This window comes from Gymnodraco acuticeps, unplaced genomic scaffold (assembly GCF_902827175.1).
Source record: "Gymnodraco acuticeps unplaced genomic scaffold, fGymAcu1.1, whole genome shotgun sequence".
Classification (NCBI taxonomy): domain Eukaryota; kingdom Metazoa; phylum Chordata; class Actinopteri; order Perciformes; family Bathydraconidae; genus Gymnodraco; species Gymnodraco acuticeps.
In genome coordinates this window covers 356424-378287 of record NW_022990118.1, presented here as the reverse complement: position 1 = coordinate 378287, position 21864 = coordinate 356424, and the positions used below count along the sequence as shown (strand labels likewise).

Here is a 21864-nt window from a genome sequence, read left to right as displayed (position 1 = left end):
AAAGCAGCTGCCCCCCCCAAGACTCTTCATTATTGATCAGTTAAAGTTGAGGAAGAGCTGAGGAAGTGCAGACAGGTCAACAGACTGGGACCTGGTTCAAAGGGTCCACAGCGACCATATCGATTCACTTTAACAATGAATTACAGACTACATTAAGGTCAGCTCCAAAGAACAACTGAAAAGGTAGGCTCAAAGCCAACAGCTCCAGGTATGTGTGTGCGCACAAATATAGCGCAGTAATTAAAAGGCTGTGTTTATCTCGAATTACATGGAATACATTTGCTTTGCCACCAAAGCTAAATAGTCATAAGTACTTGTATTATTTCTGGGATGTTTAAAAGAAGAATGTGATCACACATTATGTAAACTACACGTCGTGGAACATTAACCAGACATACGCATGACATATTAAATATTCACTTTAAATTGTGAATGAGTAGGACTCGTTTAAGATGGATGGACTTTTATGAATCCCTCGTGGGGAAATTGTTTCTCTGCATTTGACCCATCCTGTGTTAGGAGCAGTGTGCTGCCATTTTGAACGGCGCCCGGGGAGCAGTGTGGGGAACGGTGCCTTGCTCAGGGACACCTCGGTAGCACTTGGTCTTGCCGGGACTTGAACTGGTGACCTTCCAGTTGCCAAGCCGAAGTCCCTATCGACTTCGCCACCACCGCCCCGTTTGCTGTCATTGTAGCATCAACCAAGACTATAACACCTCTGTTGTGCAGTATTACTTATGCGCAATATACGTATATAAATATACCGCTATGTAATTATAATTATTACGGGCTGCTATCTCTTAGTTGACAATTCAACTACTGTAATACATCTGTAAATAACTGTGCAATATATACTTCCGCTTTTACCTCTCTCCCCGGGATGTTGTCACAATACTTTATACATGCATCACTTGCTTTTTAAATACTGTTACTGGTAAATTTTTGTTTGGATGTGTATTTTTGTAAATTGTAATTTTTAATGTTTTAAGCATGCCTCTGCCCCAAACTCTGAACCGGCCCATGACATGCTTCTGTGGAAAAGGGGGTCTCTAAGACTTGTTCCTGCAGCATCTCAAGCCCCTTGTGTGCAACTCCCTGGACCCCCTGCAGTTTGCATGCAAACATTATCACCAGTGTAGATGATGCCAACATCTACATGCTCCACAGACTAACACGTCAGACTGTCAGATTTGCTGGCAACACCTACAACACTATTTTTCTCATGACAGACTCCAAAGCCAAAAGGATTTATAGCCATTAGGCGCATTCACACGCAGTACTTTTCCCACAAAGGTTCATGAGAACTTAGTTCATGAGAACTCTTTAGCAGCTTACAAAGGCAAGATGATATAAGGGGAGGAATGGATGATATACAGTGTATATATGTATATATTTACACATGTTCATTTTGTACATTTCTAAAAATAAAGTTTGATGGAAATACTTAGTAGCCTTTCTTCCATGAATTATTTGCTCCTATGTCATTCATATATAGCAAACCATGATTTAATTTCTCATCAAACAGTAGTAGTTTATTAAAAAGGTAAAAATAACTTACTCTTCTATAACAACAGTTGTAGGTACAGTCCGGTTAGTTAGCGAAAGACTGATGTTCCGCTGAGAGCGAGCCGAAAAAAGCACTGTTAGACATGGGCGGAGCCTCTCTGGTGGTTGACTAATCAGAACAGAACCGGAATAAGTCCCTGGGGAAGGATTAGGCAAATGAAGCCGCTGACGTCACTACTTCTTCTTCTTCTTCTTCTGCTTGGGGTTTACTGGCAGGCCGCAAACAACTTCACGGCGTATACTGCCACCCGAAGTCCCCGGCCGGAAGTCCCCAGAGTTGGGGACTGGCTTTAGGAGAAGCTGCTGGGACTCCCAGCAGATTCTCCTGAAGCCTTCCGAGTAAATCGCCAGAACGCCGACACCTCCTCATCTCCACCGTTCCCATGTTTTCTTTTGTGTTGCCATAAATTAGTCTCTCTGCGTTTCTGCGCTGGGCTAATGCTAATAATGCTAATGCGAGGATAATAAAATGACGGCTTCACAAAACTTTTTGGGAGTTTTACGGGGCGTGGTTTGGAATCCGCCCAGCCAATCAGACATAGGAACCTTTTTCTCCCACGAAAGTCCCTGCTCTCTAGCAGGGACGGAAAAGGGGGTAAAAAAATGTCTGATGAACTAATTTTAGTTCCGGCACTTTTTGGTGTGAACGCGACATTTCAGAACTATATCGGAACTAAAGTGGGATAAGTCTGCAGTGAGAACGCGGCAAATGGCCTTAGTGTTTAATATATTCGTAACCTGTTAAGCCCGGAGCCTGTTTTTCAGGTTTCAGGCTCGAAAATGACATCCCCAGAACAAATGACTATATCTTCACTTCTAAAAGGTGTACTTTATTAATAATCTTTTTTCTCAAAGCAATGATAAACCTGTGAGTTGGATTTAGAAGAGTCAGAATCAATATAGATGTTTGTATTTTACAGTAAATTAAGATTGAAAATAGTAAAACAATGTAAATTATAGTTTCCGTCCAAAGAAAAACCCATTACTTATAGTGAAAACCACCCTTGAATGATGGCATAGTAGACAAAAAGCTTTAGGAATCCAAACTATAACATATAATAAGTACCCTGTATCAAGATTGATGCAAAACAAGTGAAATTTGACCTTTTTAGAGAGGTTTAGAAAAATAAAACCTACTTCTGGGGTCATTTGGGTATATTTGCCTCTGGAACCCATCGGTCGATTTTGGTGATTGACACCTGTTTTGAACCGTTAAGAGCCAATATAATCGAGTGGATCCATCTAAACATTACCATTGGTGAATGAGAGTGATGCGCAGCCAGCATGCCCAAAACCGGAAGCTCTCATACACTCTCATAGCAGCTATATATGAAACTACTCTTATTGACATAAATGTTATGATGGATTATCAGTAATCATTTCAAAGTGACACAGAGACATTGGATTAATCTTCAGCAGCGTTTATATGCGTGTTAATGCCCTTGAACACAACCTTTGATCAGAAAACAGCAAAGGTAAGACGTATTTGCCGTTTTGGCCACGTAAAGTGAAGTTGTGTGTTGTCTTTGCTGGCTTCGCTGCCGTGAGTTTTGGTCACACAGCAGGGCTCGACAGTAATGGTTGCCATTGGTAACCATTCAGAAAAATGTCAACCACTTCTTGGCCTTTGGTTTCTATCAGTGGCAACCAGTTTTTAACATGAAGAAATAAGGACTGCAAACAGCTAAATGTGCACCCCAAAATAGATGAATGTTAATTATTTGTTGTATTAAGAGTGATATTTAATTATTGTTGTGACCAGTCGGAACCTGATACTTAAGTTGCACGTGCATTGGTGTGATTACGGAGCCAGAAAGTGATGCTGTTGTTTTACAACAAATGGCGAAGCAAATGAAGTTGTTCGACTTTGGGGTAAAAAGTTCGGCCAACCCGTCAACATCTCAAATGAATGTTCAAAGTGATTCAACTGATAAAGATCAAGATGAACCCGAACGAAAAGCAAAGAGGAAATGTGTAAAGTCTTGGGAGGCGAAATATATGTACATTCTGCTCCGTTGTGCATTCACTTCCGGTAAAAGTTCCTTCAAAATAAGAGTCCTGATCTTATTACTACCAAAATAAAAGTGCTAAACGAAACTTTACCATTTACCAAACTTTACCATACCATTTTACCATATTGGCATACAAATATAATCCCTTCTATAAAAAGGTAACACATTTTAAATATAGTTGGACATATTAAAAGGTAATTTACAGCATTCATAATTAATATCTAATTCTTAACTATGAATGGTTTTCATTTATTTAACATTAGAAATGTATTAGTCTGGCCAATGACAGACTTCAATGCTGAAGGGCCAGTGGATCTATGGTGGGGGTCAGCACACATTTGAAAGGGAGACAACGGATGACCAAGAAACTAGTGACTTGCTCAATTCATTTGTGAGGGAACTGTGAAGAACATGACAACAGCTGCACTTGAGGGTGGACAAGTTTCCTTCCACTTAAGTTTCAAATAAGTGTGTTAATTACTTATTGTAAAGCATTTGAACATTCTTTTGTGTCACATTTTCATTATTAAGTTGATGTATAACTGTATATATCTTCATTATTTAAAATATAAGGTGACTAAAAATGGCAACTGTATTTTCAGTTTTGGCAACCAAAAGCTGATGCCTGGTTGCCAGCCTGGCAACCACTTAAAAAAGTTAGCGTTGAGCCCTGCACAGTGATGATACATATAACATTGGAATCTGTGGAATCCCAGCTTTCATATGATATCTAGTTTGTGCAGATTGCATGAAGTATAAAATATTGCTACCGTGAGTTATGTGTTAAGTGTGTTACTGTAGCACTCTTTCGCTTAGTGATAATTCAGACGCTCAGCGTTAGACTTGTGTTTCGTTTTGGTAAAAATGGTTCATATCGTCAGTTAGCTAAGTGGGTATGACACATTAATAGGTTGTTAAATAGTAAGAAGCCCTGAGACACAGTTTCGTGAATATTGTTGTGCCGGCGGGGGCAATCGGGCTTAACAGGTTAAGAGGTTAAGCTTTTAGAATCTGACAACAATAACGTGGTGCAGCCACGTTACACATTTTAGCATCCTTTCTGAATACATTTACATTTGTATGAGCATGGCCTAGTGAAAATAACAGGCGGTTCACTTCAAGGCTTAGCATAAAGGTCAGGAGACTAAAAGAGTGTCGAATTTCTGGACACACTTTAGGTCCGCTATTGACTCTGTACAGTGAAAGGTGTATGGAGAAAGGGTTTCAGTGAAGGGAAATACAAAGGTAGACACTCACGTCTTGAGAGCAGTGATGAGGTACATGGTCTTGGGCAGGAGCAGTAACACCTGGTCTGTGAGCACAGCCTGGATTATCTTCTTAGCTACATAGGTTGGATCCAGGATTGGCAGCAGTGTTGGCCACCTGGTGAAAACAAGAAAAATGATTTAGACAAACAAATACAGCAATAAATGGATACCACAACAGTTTAATCCTTTGAGCAGGTCCTTTTTTAGATGCCGTTTTAAAAGTGTGTGAGAAGTAGGAAGTGACAGGTCAGGCGTGAAGCATGTGTCCTGGTGCCTTCAGGGGCTGTTTGATGGGTGAATGCAGAGAGACAGAAATACAGATGGACACTAGTCTGCAAACACATTCAAAACCTGACCCCAGGACTTCTAGGAGTGTACCTGTGTGTGTGTGTGTGTGTGTGTGTGTGTGTGTGTGTGTGTGTGTGTGTGTGTGTGTGTGTGTGTGTGTGGAAAAAAAGAAAGGCACCGTCAGTTCAATGTTTGCCAGTGTCCCCGGAAAGGCCTGAGGCTCGTCGCTCTTCTTGTCCATGGGTCTGTTTGTGTGAGTCATTAGAGCAAGGTTAAAGGCTGGTACACTGAATAAACAACAAGGGTGGCCATGGCACTATGTGGTATGTGTGCATTGATAACAAATGAGTTTTTGGGAACAGATTGAGGAAAATTCCATTCAAAAGGGATCCTCTTTGTATAATGCTGGCTCTAAAAATGTGTCAATAACAGAAATTGTGAGCAGATCATTTGAAATGTGTTGCACGGCAACAGCGATGCTTTTGTTTGCTTTCTTTAGAACTGTTTCGATATGTTCACATATAGTATAATATGTAATGTCTTACAGCTAATGAACGAAAACAAGGTAATTCCAACAGGCTTGGAACATTACTTTATCAAAAGGATAGAAAATAACAGAAACCTCTTATATTAAAGAGATCATACACTAAACAAAAATATAAACGCACTTTTGTTTTTGCTCCCATTTTTTATGAGATGAACTCAAAGATCTAAAACATTTTCTAAATACACAAAATAACCATGTCTCTCAATATTGTTCACAAATCTGAAAAAATCTGTGATAGTGAGCACTTCTCCTTTGCCGAGATAATCCATCCCACCTCACAGGTGTGGCATATCAAGATGCTGATTAGACAGCATGATTATTGCACAGGTGTGCCTTAGGCTGCCCACAATAAAAGGAACGAGGAAACCGACCCCTCTTCCGAGTATTCTTCTGGCTAATGTTCAATCAATTGGAAATAAGCTAGATGAACTCAGAAGTCGGATTGCTTTTCAAAGGGACGTTAAGAACTGTAACGTGTTAATTCTCACTGAGACTTGGATCAACCCCGCTATCCCGGACTCCGCCATTGTTCCTGACGGATTCACTATATTTCGACCGGACTGTTAATTAAGGGGAAAGTAAGGGAGGTGGTGTGTGCGTCATGATAAACAATAACTGGTGCACAGATGTGGGGATTATTTCTTCGGACTGTCCCCATTTAGAGCACCTCATGATCACATGCCGGGCTATTCATCTGCCAAGATAATTTTCATTGATTGTGATTACAGCAGTCTATATTCCGCCACACGCTGACAACAACACAGCGCTCGACCAGTTGTTTGGATTTATCGACAAGACGGAGATGTCACGGCCAGAGGCGGCGTTTGTTGTGGCCGGGGATTTTAACACCGCCAATATGAAGAAAGTCCTGCCGAGATACTTTCAACACATCAGCTGCCGGCGGAAATACACTGGACCATGTTTATTCCCCTTTCTGACATGGATATAAGGCTCTCCCTCGCCCTCCCTTTGGCAAATCAGACCACATCTCACTGCTGCTGCTGCTGCCTGCTTACAAGCAGAAACTGAAACGGGACAGACCAGTGACACGGACTATTCTACGTGAGTGAGGAGTCAGACTCAGCTCTGCAGCACTGCTTTGAATCTACGGATTGGTGTGTATTTGAGGACAATAATATCAACACACACAAGGTCATCTGCTACATTGGGAAAAGCATCGATGACGTGGTACCGATGGTTACTCTACGAACATTCCCGAATCAAAAGCCCTGGATAAACAGTGAGGTGCGTACCAATCTGAAAGTGCGCACTGTCGTGCACAGAGGTGGAGATTCAGAGGAGTACAAGAAATCTAGGTATGAACTCCGGAGAGCAATTAGTAGTGCAAAGAGACAATACAGAGACAAAGTGGAGTCTGACTTCAAAGGCTGTAACACCCGGAACATGTGGGCGGGACTAAGAACAATTACAGACTACAAAGGAGCAGCGGGGTGCTACGGGACTATGTGCGCATCTCTCCCAGATGAGCTAAACTCTTTTTTTTGCACGGTTTGAGAGCAGCCAGTCTGTGGAGGTACAGAAGGACCAGGAGCCCTGCCGTTTTGTTTTATACAGGGCAAATGTGTTCAAATGCTTTAAAAGGGTTAACCCACACAAGGCTCCTGTACCTGATGGCATCCCTGGCCGTGTTCTCAGGGTGTGTGCAGTTCAGCTGGCAGAGGTGTTCACAGACATCTTCAACAGGTCCCTGCTGCAGTCTGTAGTCCCCACATGCTTCAAACACTCCACAATCGTTCCTGTCCCCAAAAAGACAAAAACCACCAGCCTCAACGACTACCGCCCAGTAGCACTCACCTCCATCATCATGAAGTGCTTCGAGCGGTTAGTCAAAACCTTCATCACCTCCTCCCTCCCTGACTCTCTGGACCCTCTGCAGTTTGCCTGCAGAGCTAACAGGCCATAGCCCTCACCATCCACACTGCCCTCTCACACCTGGACCAGAGGAACACTTATGTGACAATGCTGTTCATTGATTACAGTTCAGCCTTCAATACCATTGTGCCCTCCAAGCTGGCCATCAAGCTCAGAGACCTCGGGCTCAACAGCGCCCTCTGTGACTGGATCTTGAACTTCCTGACAGGCAGACCCCAGGCAGTGCGGGTGGGAAACATCACATCCTCCACCCTGATTCTCAACACCGGAGCCCCTCAAGGCTGTGTGCTCAGCCCTCTCCTCTACTCCCTGTTCACTCAAGACTGCGTGGCCACACACAGCTCCAACACTATCGTGAAGTTTGCAGGCACACTACCGTCATCGGCCAGATCACCAACGGCGATGAGCCGGCGTACAGAGAGGAGGTCGAAAACCTGACATCTTGGTGCCAGGATAACAACCTCCATCTCAACGTCAGCAAAACCAAGGAGCTGATTGTAGATTACAGGAAGCAGCAGAGAGAGGGACACGCCCCCATCGCCATCAATGGGACTACGGTGGAGAGAGTCAGCAGCTTCAGGTTCCTTGGGGTCCACATCACTGAGGACCTGACATGGACTCATCACTGAGGACCTGACAAGGACTCATCACTGAGGACCTGACAAGGACTCATCACTGAGGACCTGACATGGACTCATCACTGAGGACCTGACAAGGACTCATCACTGAGGACCTGACATGGACTCATCACTGAGGACCTGACAAGGACTCATCACTGAGGACATGACATGGACTCATCACTGAGGACCGGACTCATCACTGAGGACCTGACATGGACTCATCACTGAGGACCGGACTCATCACTGAGGACCTGACATGGACTCATCACTGAGGACCTGACATGGACTCATCACTGAGGACCTGACATGGACTCACCAAACTAACACCATCACCAAAAGAGCTTGACAGCCGCTCTTCTTCCTCCGCAGGCTGAGGATGTTCAACATGGACTACAGGATACTCTGCAACTTCTACAGGTGCTCCATAGAGAGGATCCTGACCTTCTACAGGTGCACCATAGAGAGGATCCTGACCTTCTACAGGTGCACCATAGAGAGGATCCTGACCTTCTACAGGTGCACCATAGAGAGCATCCTGACCTTCTACAGGTGCACCATAGAGAGGATCCTGACCTTCTACAGGTGCTCCATAGAGAGGATCCTGACCTTCTACAGGTGCACCATAGAGAGGATCCTGACCTTCTACAGGTGCTCCATAGAGAGGATCCTGACCTTCTAGAGGTGCACCATAGAGAGGATCCTGACCTTCTACAGGTGCACCATAGAGAGCATCCTGACCTTCTACAGGTGCACCATAGAGAGCATCCTGATCTTCTACAGGTGCACCATAGAGAGGATCCTGACCTTCTACAGGTGCACCATAGAGAGGATCCTGACCTTCTAGAGGTGCACCATATAGAGGATCCTGACTGGCTGCATCACGGCCTGGTACGGCAGCTGCACACTGTGAAAACTGCACAGCACATCACCAGGACAGAGCTGCCATCCATGGAGGACCTTCACTCCCAGCGGCTCAGGAAGAAAGCCCTCAGGATTATAAAAGACCCCCATCACCCCAGCCACAAACGGTTCTGTCTGCTGCCGTCTGGCAGGCGTTACCGCAGCATCCGGAATAAAACCACCAGACTCAGGGACAGTTTCATCCCACAGGCCATAAGACTGTTAAACACCTGAACTTTGAAACAACATCCATAACATTAAACTGGCTGCTACTTAGAAATTATGTATCTAACATATCATATTCATATGATTAAATATATCATATTCAATCACTTGCATATGTGCAAGTGATTGAATATGATTGTGACGGAGCGGATGACTGACTGTCTGACTCTAGTGACACACACACACACACACACACACACACACACACACACACACACACACACACACACACACACACACACACACACACACACACACACACACACACACACACACACACACACACACACACACACACACACACACACACACACACACACACACACACACACACACACACACACACACACACACACACACACACACACACACACACACACACACACACACACACACACACACACACACACACACACACACACACACACACACACACACACACACACACACACACACACACACACACACACACACACACACACACAACACACACACCAATAAATTAGGTTAAAACATCACTAAAACGTCCACCTTTTCCCCTTCCTTTCTATAGCGCGACCATAAGTGCACGCTTGTGAGTCGACTGTTATTTAAACATACATTTAACTATATTACACCATACTTACGTGGGGAGCGGCGGGCGGAGTTTCGCCGCCGTCTCCCCAGCAAAGGGAAGGTAGAAAAGACGGAGGCGCATCACTTCCGTGATTTAAATAGGATGCAATTTATTATTTATTTTGCGTTTATTAATTATGGGGAATGACTGGGTTAAGAGGTAGTTAACCTGTGTATGTTTGGGTCGGATAATTTCCTTATGTTTGAGGAAATTACATTTATGTTGACAATGTGGTTTGGAGATAATTGTGTAACCGGTTGACGGTAAGCCTGTGGGGAGGGGCTATGGGTACAAAAGGGACGGTGTTGGCCCTGGAAGAGTGATTTCGGCAGGGTGTCTATAGACTCTTATTGCACTATTCCACTTTTTTACTATTTTTCTTTTTGTATTTACTTACACCATATTTTCTGTTGTTTCTGTTTTACTGTTGGAGGAGCCTGTGATCTAAGATTGTCATCGTCATAACTACACTGTAGCTATGAGCGCATGACCAATAAAAGCCTTGAACCTTGATGTCTTCATCATGTCTTCACCATGAGTATAGGTAAATGGGCTGTTACACCCAGACACATGCACACCTCAATAAACTCAGGACAAGACAATCTGAAGAGGCTATTAACACAGGCCATGTTAGACTAAAGCCAAAGACCGAAGATAATTACAGAGAATGGGAGAGATTTGATCTATGTCAATGATTCCCTATATGACGTGGCCTTTTCATACAAAAAGACAGGAGTGGGCGAGAGCACACTGGGTTCATAGGGAGGGGGGGGGGGGGGGCAGGAGCTCCAACAAGGCGTGTAGGACAGAGAGTGAATACACATACTTTACAGAGATGCTGTATGAGAAACCAATGTGATTTTGGAACATTGAATAATGTAAATCTATTCTAGTAGACCTCAACAATGGAATTATGATCGGTAGAAATGGCCATGACATGGGACCTTGAACTTCCAACCGGTCCATTTTAGTTTCCAACACAGCAATCTTCAGAAGAAGTTTATGGAAGTCATCAGTAGAGATGGAGGCCTTTTTTTGCTAACTAGCTTAAGCTAAGTAGCACGCAGTCTAGGCTTTAGATGTAGGTAGGCCATGCTACTGCAGGACTGAGGTTGTTGTTAACATTTTAAAATATGACAAGAGTCCTCTGTCCATCTACAAAGAACAACAGTCCCAGTGATTAATAAAAGTCCCGGAGCCGCTGCTCAACGTTTTCAGATAAGAACAATAGGAAAATCAGCAGAAGAAAGTAAGCGGAGGCGAGAGCAAGCATAGTATCTACTCACTAACAAACTAATGTAGGCTACTCCCGGGCAACCTGAACAAATAATAGCTAATATCGCCAAAGTCCTTGCTGTTATACACCCCTTACAGGTCTGTAGACATTAAATGAACAGACAAAAAAAAAATCCTGTAAAGAGACCTACTTAGTTTGACATCCATCGAACATTCCGGTGTTGATGAAGTATGGGCACACAATGGTTGTCTTCACGCCATGTTTCCCAGTGGCCAACAGCTCCAGACCCACGGACTCCGCAAAACCTATTGCTGCAAACTTACTGGCACAGTAGTCTGCAGAGAGAAGAGGAGGCAAGCGTGAGCATTTTAAAAGCAACAGTAAAACCTAGAAATACTGCTAATTCACACTCACTCAATCTCAAACCCAACCACATGTTCCCTTTAAAGTCATTAAGAAAAAAAAACACACTCAAGTAAAAATGTAAGAACACAGTGCATTAATACTAATGTTGTATATCATACTCATAAAGATCTTCCACACTGAACCCTCAGAACATAGGGGAATGGGTGACCGGAATTCTTTTAATTTTTTTGGTTTAAAAAAATAAATGTGTATTAATAAAAAGCACACTGAAGAATAGGGTTGGGTATCGTTTGAATTTCCACGATTCTGATTCCGATTCCGATTCCACTTTTCGATTCCAGTTCTTAACGGTTCTCAATTCCGATTCTTTGAGGGGCAGGGTAAACAAATGATACATGCTTCTTCCACCAAAAAAATTACATTTATTCGAGAAACTTTTACACAGGTTAGTTTACAGTAATATTCACATGAATCAGTCTGTTTATATTCACTGCTATGTAACTGTAACCTGAGAACCACTGAAGCTACAACAGTGCAACAGTCCAACTTTTAAAGGAAACCCCCCCCCATTTAAAAACAGTTCTTGTTGAGAAAAACAAGCATATCTGCCTCTCAGGCATACCGGGAAGAAATGTTTGAACATTTTAAAGTAAAATGCTTCAATCTGGTGCACTTTAAGCAGAATGACTAGAGACTAGATCTAGGGGGTACAACTCTAAACACTAGGGGTGCACCGAATGGGAAATTCTTGGCCGAAACCGATACCGAAAATAGGAAACAGTTGGCCGAAAACCGAATGCCGAAAGGCCGAAAATGATTAATAGAAATATATATATATAATGTATACATTTTTTACCAATGTTGTTCACCTACCTGATTATGGAAATAGACATGATTATGGCAACACTTAACTCGTCTTTATTACGTCATCACAACAACACGTTAGATTACCATGTTCTGACATTCGGTGATATTTTTCAAAAGCCGAAAGGGCCTTTTTAACCATTTTCGGCCGATAATTTTCGGTGGCCGAATATTCGGTGCATCCCTACTAAACACCCATATGAAAAAGATCGGTTTACATTTTAATAATTAAATAAGTATGTGAACATAACCAATAACCTACCATAGCCAATAACAAATACATGTAACGTGTTTTATATCATTATTTCATATCTTATTTTACTATTTTATTTATGCATATTTTTTTATCTCTCCAGTTTACTAACCTATAGTATACATTGGAATGATTTCAAACCTGTTTTAACCCAATAATTATAAAGGAGTGCCTTGGAAATATGTGTGTTTACATCAATTGTGATCAAAACGTTTGAGACCCATTGAGATAACTTAGACTAAAGTGAACTATCTAAACACTGAGAGTCCGTTACCTCACTGAGCTGTAGTTATCAGCCTCTCAGTCTGACTGGAGAGAACTCTCCCTCCACATCATTGTAGAAACATCTTCTTCTTCCGTTAGAGCAGCTAGCACCAGATGCTAATAACAACAGCGCTGGTACCGGTGCACCCTCCCTTTCTCCCTCGCTCGCTCCCACGCTCACTCGCACTTTGGCTGTGAGCTGCGGGCGCCAGATAAGCCAACATCCCCCATTTTCATCACTTACAGCGTCCATCGTACAGGGCAAATGGAAAGTGTAACCGGGATGAAAAGGGTGTTACATTTACTTAATTATGAATGTTGTTACATCAAGGCCGAAAATTAGGATGAGCCCCAACGGTCAAAAATGTTTTTTTCCCTCCCAGAGCTGTCAGCGCAGCGCCTCCACAGATCTGGCGCCCTAGGAGAACATGGTTACGCTGTAGGAAGTGTAGGTACAACGCTACATTTCCCGCCCCGCCGCAGTCATACAGTAGGCTACGGAGAGCGGCGAGAAACATTTCCTCAGGCATCGAAAAGCGGAACCGAAATTCACATTTCTAAATGATGCTGTTGGAATCGAAATGTTGGAACCGGTTCGGTTCTCGGTACCCAACCCTACTGAGATAGAATATCAACAATTTAAACAATGTTAGTCGTCAATGTTTAGTGAAATCTCACAATTCTCCATGCCAACTCAATATAACAGTGAACGAATCCAGATGACGTCATACAGTGTCATCAACTTTGACAAACACACCACATTAAGCCAGCCTGTTTAGAGTATGGAGAAATATTCTTACTGTTTTGAATAGCCTGAAGGCTCTGCATGACATCAAATGAGTCACCTCTCCATGTGTGTGAGGCTCTGCACCTTGGTGCACAACAATACTGTGTTTTACAAGTAGCAAACCTCTTAAGACTTTATGAACAGGTTATGTGTGTGTGTGTGTGTGTGTGTGTGTGTGTGTGTGTGTGTGTGTGTGTGTGTGTGTGTGTGTGTGTGTGTGTGTGTGTGTGTGTGTGTGTGTGTGTGTGTGTGTGTGTGTGTAACCCATGGAGGTATAAAGAGAACTAGATACAGCTTTGGAGGCGGGCCCCCGTTCAGTCCTATGAAAGTTGCTCAGTGGAGAATGAAGCCAAAGTGGTCTAACTCCAGAACAAATAGCACCTGGTTCTTCCAGCTAACTAACGCATATATTGGGCCATAGAGCATGCACACTAGTGTTCTCCCTAAACCCCGCCTCCAATCCACTATGTCATGTCTGGGCTCGGCTTAGTGAGAGGGGAAATATCCCTGGAATCAGCTATCAGAGCATTTTATAATTATTAAAATGTTAAAAGGCTATTCAAATGTAAGACTTTCTCCCGATGCAAGTAAATGGGAAAAGTCTTTAAGGGAGGACAATTGACTGACACAGAGGTTGTAGTACCACCGTTTGGCCACTGTTGATAATGTGCTTCAACACTTGGTCCACTTCCTGGGAGCTTGATCTAACCCCACCAAGTGCGGTTGACATGGAGATCAATCTGGTGTGTGTGCATTTCATTTGACGCTTAATAATTCCAACAACTTTTCTAAGACTAAAGCCAACTCCTTTGTGTTGCTTTCAACTCCATTTCAAAGCGGTGACTTAAAGGTCCTCGTTTTCACACAGGCAGAATTGTGTCGCAAATGTTAGAATATGCAGAATATCAACAAGTCATGCTTTACTGAGCTGACATCAGTCATATTGTAGAGGAGATGGACAAATGGTGGATTTCAGGCCTAAGGCTGTTCAACATTTAGAATACAATGTATTTGAAAATCAGTGCAGCGTATCTTCACACTGCATCTTCTGCGTCTCCGGTTTCATTCAGAGGAAGTAGGAAGTGAGCACACTGAATCATGCATATTCAAAGCAGTCATGTGACATGTTTGTTACACCAGTTTTTATCTTGTGCCATGGCTACATCTTTTGAATTATACAACCCAGGCAGAGTCAATATTGATAAGGCACTAATCTTTCTGCTGAATATGGGTGAGAGGGCGACGAGTGATTATCTTAGAGAAGTATTATTAAAGGAATTCTTATCTAGTCGACAAATGAAGTCAGCAGATGCCAGCCAGTGCTTCTCAAACAAAGTTCAACCAAAACCCATATCATTAAAGAAAAAAAGAGGATACAAGACTAGGACTGATCTGTACTGAAAACAAAACAAAAATATGTAGTTACATGTCTCCACTTCCACATTTACTAAAATTGCTAGGTTTGCAGATGCTATTGTAAAATTAACCTTTCAAAAAAAAGTTACTGATTTAAACATTTTGGGTCCATTTCAAGTAAAACAATTATAAAAAGTGCGAACAACAATCCAAATTGGTTTCCAATGTTCTACTGTGATTAGTTCAGCCTTAAAATGGCCATACAGTGTAGAGTTATATTTGTATTTATTCATGTTAGCAAACTATGGATAAGCTTAAAATGGGAATAATTTGGGTAAAACTGTGAGCTGCATTTGGGGCCTGTTGACATGTGTTTTTGAGGACAAAGGAAGATGGGGGAAGGTGAGAGCATGTCCTGATTTGCATTCAACTTAGATCTAGCTGCAGTGTTTGTGATGTTAAGAGAGGTCCCTTGGGTTTCTCTGGTGGTTATCAACAGTAGCAGTTAAGTGAATACTGTTCAAACAATACCTGTGTTTGTGTTTTATATTGATTTCTCTGTTTTATCCTTTCATAAATGTAAGGACTACAAATGGCTATAAACATTCTGGGCTGGTTGGAGTAAACAGGGTTTTATGGCTCTGTGGGGGAGGTGTAGGTATGCAGGCCTTGAGACCTTTTGTTGTAAAGTGAGCCTGTTTGGTTTCCTGCTGCGTTTCCTGCTGCGTTGCGTCTCCCAATGAGATGACCTGAAAAGATGACCAGCTGACCTAACACCAAACCCCTCCTTCTTACTCTGGTATATATCCGGTGGATCCCTGGCGTTCGGCCTCTTCTTCACATGCTGCGCTCGGGTGAAAGTAGCTCTGCAGTATGCGGACTAGAGCAGGAGTAAGCCGGCATTACTCCTTAAGCATTACAATATAACTGTAATATATCATGTTGTGTTGTAATGATTGTATTGCATTGTCATATTGCCATTAAAGTAGATTATTGTTAACGGTTACTTTGTAGCTATGGATTCCTTCCTGTATTATAACCAGCTTCATAGGAACGCGCGGAGATTTGAAAAGCGGACCAGTTATCCCTCCAAATCTCCAACAAAATGGTGACCCGACGTCTAGAGATAACGAAGCTGAGGAAGAATTCAGACGCTTTCAAACATCTCAGACAATCAGCAGGACTCTGCAACTTTGCAAATAAGGTAAGCAGACGATGAAAGTCGCCTGTCTGTAATTGGATACGCTAAAACTTTAGGATTGTCTGTAGGCGTTTCACAGTGTTTTTATAGTTTAAATGGAATATACAATGCATATTTTACTATGTTAGGAAAGTTATATACAAAACGTAAACGTGGATCGACAGGTAGACGAAAGTCCTGCGTGACGTGAAATAGAGCAGTTTGGCGCGGATCTGCAGGTGTTTATTCCTGAGTGGCGTAGAAATGGTGCAGTTTGTGTGAATGCGAGGTTTGAATCCTGCACGGCAAAACCTGAAAACTCGATATATCAGATCGAGTCGCCGTTTAAAACTGGGGTTTAAATAACAGACCAATGCTAAAAGCTTAAAGCCAGAGGTCTGTTATATATTAAACCAAGGTAGAGCGTTTCCCTTTGTCTGGAAACTTCTGCTGCTGCCATCTAGTGGCTGAAAGGGGGTATCACACCCTTGAAACTTCTGCTGCTGCCATCTAGTGGCTGAGAGGGGGTATCACACCCTTGAAACTTATGCGAGCTTAGAGTTTAATCATTACATTGCTGGCCGGTATTGTTTGGTAAACTGGTACAAAACAATAAGGGATTGAACATTTTTTACAACGACAGCACCAGGAGATGAGTAAACTCAAGAATCTGTAGAGTGTAAATACATTGTGCAAAACACATTTTACACTCGAACTGTTTGCAAATGTAGACTATATAAATAAATGTTCAGAAAGAAGACATAGGCCTACACTTGATTCAAATTTCATTACTGTGATCCGATTGGTGTGCTCTGCAGGTTTACTATTGTTCGAAGTAACAGTGGGATTTAAAATGAGAGAAGATATGGAGATGTTCTTTCATAGTGTGTGGAATATGTGATGCTGGAAACATGTAAGTATTTCAGAGTTGTGTTGGGTAAATATGTAACAATGGATGAAACAATTTTTGGAGTGAGTTTTTGTAATATCATAAGTAGACATTAATTATGTTGTTTAGATGGCATTTAACAACTAAGACAGATAGTATGATTAGAAAGAGACAGAGTGGAAAGGGTTGGATTTATTTAACATCAGTGTGCTAGACTTCTTATAGGTAATGTGTACCGGGACCTGGACTCCCCCTCTGAGTTAGAAAGGCTTTGATCCCGACCCTCCAAGCAGACAACGAGACCTAACCAAACAGGAGACTCCTCCTTCTCCATCGTACAGACAGAGAACCAGAGCTGAACCAACAACAACAACAAGACTACATCAAGACTGCAGCCAGAACTATCTCCACCTGTGGCATCCAGAACCAAACCAGCATGCTGACAAAGAGGCAAACTCTCATCGGTCCCTCAAACAGGACATGAAGTTCCAAACTGCGCCGCGAGATTTGGCACAATAGACATGAGAGCAGAATCCGCCCTCCATAAAAACAGCAGAGAGACTGTAAAGGAGGAGTGCAACAACAGTGGCATGATGGGGCTGCAGATGTGACTGGGCCAATGGCTGCCTACAAAAGTTACAGCGGATGGATTCAACAGCTGATGGACTGAAGAGAAGACAGAATCAGAGGAGTTGGCATGGTCGATTAGAAGTGAGGAGGCCGGGGTCACGGCTTGAGAAAACCAGGGGAGGAGGAAAGGAGAACGGGAATGAGTGAGTTACACATAAACACACTTATTCACGAAACGCACATTTAAATAACTTGAATTAACTTCATAAAGACAGAAAGACAGAAAGATTTATTAATCATTTGATAAATTAAAAATAGCAGTAAAGAGGAAACTATTAAAGTAAAATGATAATCATCCTAAAACACACTGACAGAGTAGAACCATATTCTTCAATATTTTCATCATGTTAACAATTCATTCTTTAAGACATTTTTATTCACGTGTGAATAAAGTAGCGGTCTCATTTGTTACAATATTGATCACCATTAAAAGGATAGTTTTAGGAACCACTCTATAGGACAAATCTTTGTTTGTATTAATGGCTAGTGCCAAGCCACATATTAAATTCCAATCTAAAGTGTTGATTTCACCATTGTGGCATAGTTATTACCAGACTTCGGTTTTAAATCCTTGATAAAGGAGGGAGTAATTGTTGCATGTTCGGACACCCAAGGTTCCACACACTGCTAAAGAGTTTAACATCGTTTTTTAAGTAGACCAGAATTATAATGAGCTATGAAATGCAGAGCGACACAGATCCTAGTAATGTTTTGACTCAAGATAATAGTTATTGTACACAAGTTTCTGAAATAGATCATTAGACATTTTAATTAGTAGTGGTACTCGAAGGAAGTGAGTTTTGTACCAAGTTTCAGGAAAAGTGGGAGGCAGAAGTCCCAATGACAAGTGAGAATCATCTTGAAAATTATAGTTGAAATCGTGACATATTTTTGTAGACAAAGGATACTGGCCTATGCTGAAATGTCAAAGTCTCTGCAGAGCACGACACATGGCCAAAAAAGACGGAGACCAACTGACCTTTGACCCTGACCGACAGTGTAACTTGACAAGGCACTGTGGATGACTGACTCTGGGGTGAACCTGACCAAACTTGACATGACAACCAGACAGTGTGAGTGTGAATGTATGCCGGCATGTGATCAGTGTAACTGCATGATTCTAAAACAATAACTAACCAAGCATGTTTTTGGACTAACATATTATTTTGGAGCTCCAAGGGAAACGAGAGGTTTCCTAAAAATTCCACAAAAAGAGGAAACCGCACATGTGATATTTTCCTCTCACATGAGTTGGCGGTTTGCAAATGTAAAACTACAATCTGAAGATTCTGTTTCTTTTAGGCCTGAAGGACGGAGAGGAACACTTCTTTTCACTGAAGTGTTCACTGTGGAAATAATGATAATAATGTTCGTTATGTCCCTAACCAATTACCTGACAGTTTTTGTTCCCCTCCCATTACAGGCTTTTGTTACACATTATTTCATGTGTAAAAGGGGGGAGTGAGTATAATGTATAAATCTCAACATGGCTGTAAAATTCACAATTTACATTTTTCTTTTAAGGATTGAGCATTGAATGTAATTAACCTGCTCCATATCTGGGGATAAGATACTGTTTGATGAATGTTGAGATGTTTCTAAATATTGATTTGAATTATAACAGGTAACAAAGAAGCAGTGGCCAAGGGGCTACTGTGAAACCGAAGAAGTTGACCTGTGATGGTTAAACAATTTTGTAATATTTTAACAGACATTAGAGTAACTGAGGTTTGAAATGTAGAAAGAACATATTACAGTTAAAGCTAAAACATAGTAATGTAATGAGACAGAATTTAATTTAGACAACATCCTGTAACTAGCCTGGTAAAGAAGTAAAAGCCATATACTTTATTATTTAGGTCATTATGGGGATATACATTTCATCTAAATTTAGAATAGAAAGACATTTGATGACAGTTTGTTGGAATTCTGTATTCATTTTTTCAGCGTGATAATATCTAAGCACTGACAGGTAGAAGCAGTATCACCAGGAAATCATTCACTTTGTTAGCATCGTGATTTTGGTTGTTTTTGAATCCATAACATTAGTGTGTTTCTTTACCAGAAACATTAGCAGTTCATATTAGATTTGGATTTTAAATAGGATCTCATTTAAAAATAAACACAGATGTTTGTCAGAAATTCAGAGCTATTGAAATATGTTATTTAGTTTACCTAAAGATGTTGAGGTTCTTATTTAGTTGGCACAGTCCAAGTATTAAGATTCTGAAGCTGCACTGGCAGATAGGAGGTCTACAATTAATTTAGAAAACCTGTTCACAGACGGCTGTTGTTTCAAGACACCCCACCAACAGGCTCCAAGTGGGTCAAAACAGCTGAGCGTAGGCTTGAGGGAGTTGTATCAGATTTCTCCACACAGGTCACCGGCGCCAAAAGGGGGACCCGAGAAGCACGAGGACAAAGTGGCTCAACCCCAGGCTCTCCGACCCCGACCGAGTGACCCAGCGGACCTCTTATGCCGTCTGCCTGGGAGAAAAGGGGGACAGCTCGTACCACGGGAGCCAGTGTGCGGCGGGGAAACCACCTGCTAGGACCAGGGGACGACATCAGGACGGACGTGGCCCTGGCAGACGTGGACTACTCGGAAGCAGCAGACTGGAGGAGCAGGACCCTGGAGACATCCTTACAGCAGACGACCCGGGAGGCATCATCAGCGGGCCGGAGAAGGAGGACCCTGGAGACATCTCTACAGCATCGACCCGGAAGCCGCCATCAGCGGGCCGGAGGACGAGGAGGAGGAAGACATCTCTCTAGCAGGCAGCCCAGAAGCTGCCGTCAGCGGATTGGGGGACGGCGCAGCAGAGGAGTCTACTTTGCTCTGATCAGTTCTACCCGTGAAGGGAAAGCTGCATCTCCCCCTCCCTATTAGCTGTCCTTGTGGGCTATTCCTCGGGGGGGGGGGGCTGATGATTCTAGCACTCAGCTACCCCCTCATGGTTCCTTCACTGCCATGGAAAGTGGTGTTCTGTCTCCATGAAGGTTTCAAGTACTCTGAATACCAGCTTCGGATGGATTTACGGACACAGTAGAAAAGAATGACCGTGGGTATATTTCAAAATGCCTTGTCTGAGTTTATCTCTGGAGAAGGAGATAAAAAGGGGGATTTGTAGAGTTATATTTGTATTTATTCATGTTAGCAAACTATGGGTAAGCTTAAAATGGGAATAATTTGGGTAAAACTGTGAGCTGCATTTGGGGCCTGTTGACATGTGTTTTTGAGGACAAAGGAAGATGGGGGAAGGTGAGAGCATGTCCTGATTTGCATTCAACTTAGATCTAGCTGCAGTGTTTGTGATGTTAAGAGAGGTCCCTTGGGTTTCTCTGGTGGTTATCAACAGTAGCAGTTAAGTGAATACTGTTCAAACAATACCTGTGTTTGTGTTTTATATTGATTTCTCTGTTTTATCCTTTCATAAATGTAAGGACTACAAATGGCTATAAACATTCTGGGCTGGTTGGAGTAAACAGGGTTTTATGGCTCTGTGGGGGAGGTGTAGGTATGCAGGCCTTGAGACCTTTTGTTGTAAAGTGAGCCTGTTTGGTTTCCTGCTGCGTTTCCTGCTGCGTTGCGTCTCCCAATGAGATGACCTGAAAAGATGACCAGCTGACCTAACACCAAACCCCTCCTTCTTACTCTGGTATATATCCGGTGGATCCCTGGCGTTCGGCCTCTTCTTCACATGCTGCGCTCGGGTGAAAGTAGCTCTGCAGTATGCGGACTAGAGCAGGAGTAAGCCGGCATTACTCCTTAAGCATTGCAATATAACTGTAATATATCATGTTGTATTGTAATGATTGTATTGCATTGTCATATTGCCATTAAAGTAGATTATTGTTAACGGTTACTTTGTAGATATGGATTCCTTCCTGTATTATAACCAGCTTCATAGGAACGCGCGGAGATTTGAAAAGCGGACCAGTTATCCCTCCAAATCCCCAACAACAGCTGCACTGAAAATAATCTGATAATCAAATGTGTTTAAACACCACCAACGTTCAGGGTCTGGCATTTAGATATAAACTCCCTGGTGTTGAAATTATACAAAATATCACAGATTATCTGTAATTAAATGAAAATGTGA

At 42.4% G+C, this 21864-nt stretch overlaps 1 protein-coding gene across 1 annotated transcript in view; it reads right to left on the bottom strand.

The window, feature by feature from the left end:
• Nucleotides 1–21864, bottom strand: part of LOC117546361 (epidermal retinol dehydrogenase 2-like) — a 71335-nt gene that overhangs the window by 31611 nt on the left and 17860 nt on the right. Inside the window, exons 5-6 of the mRNA XM_034216571.1 lie at nt 11363–11507; nt 4836–4961 (exon numbers count right to left, since the gene is read on the bottom strand). Of these exons, the coding sequence (XP_034072462.1) occupies nt 4836–4961; nt 11363–11507 (271 nt within the window). The remainder of the gene's footprint in view (nt 1–4835; nt 4962–11362; nt 11508–21864) is intronic.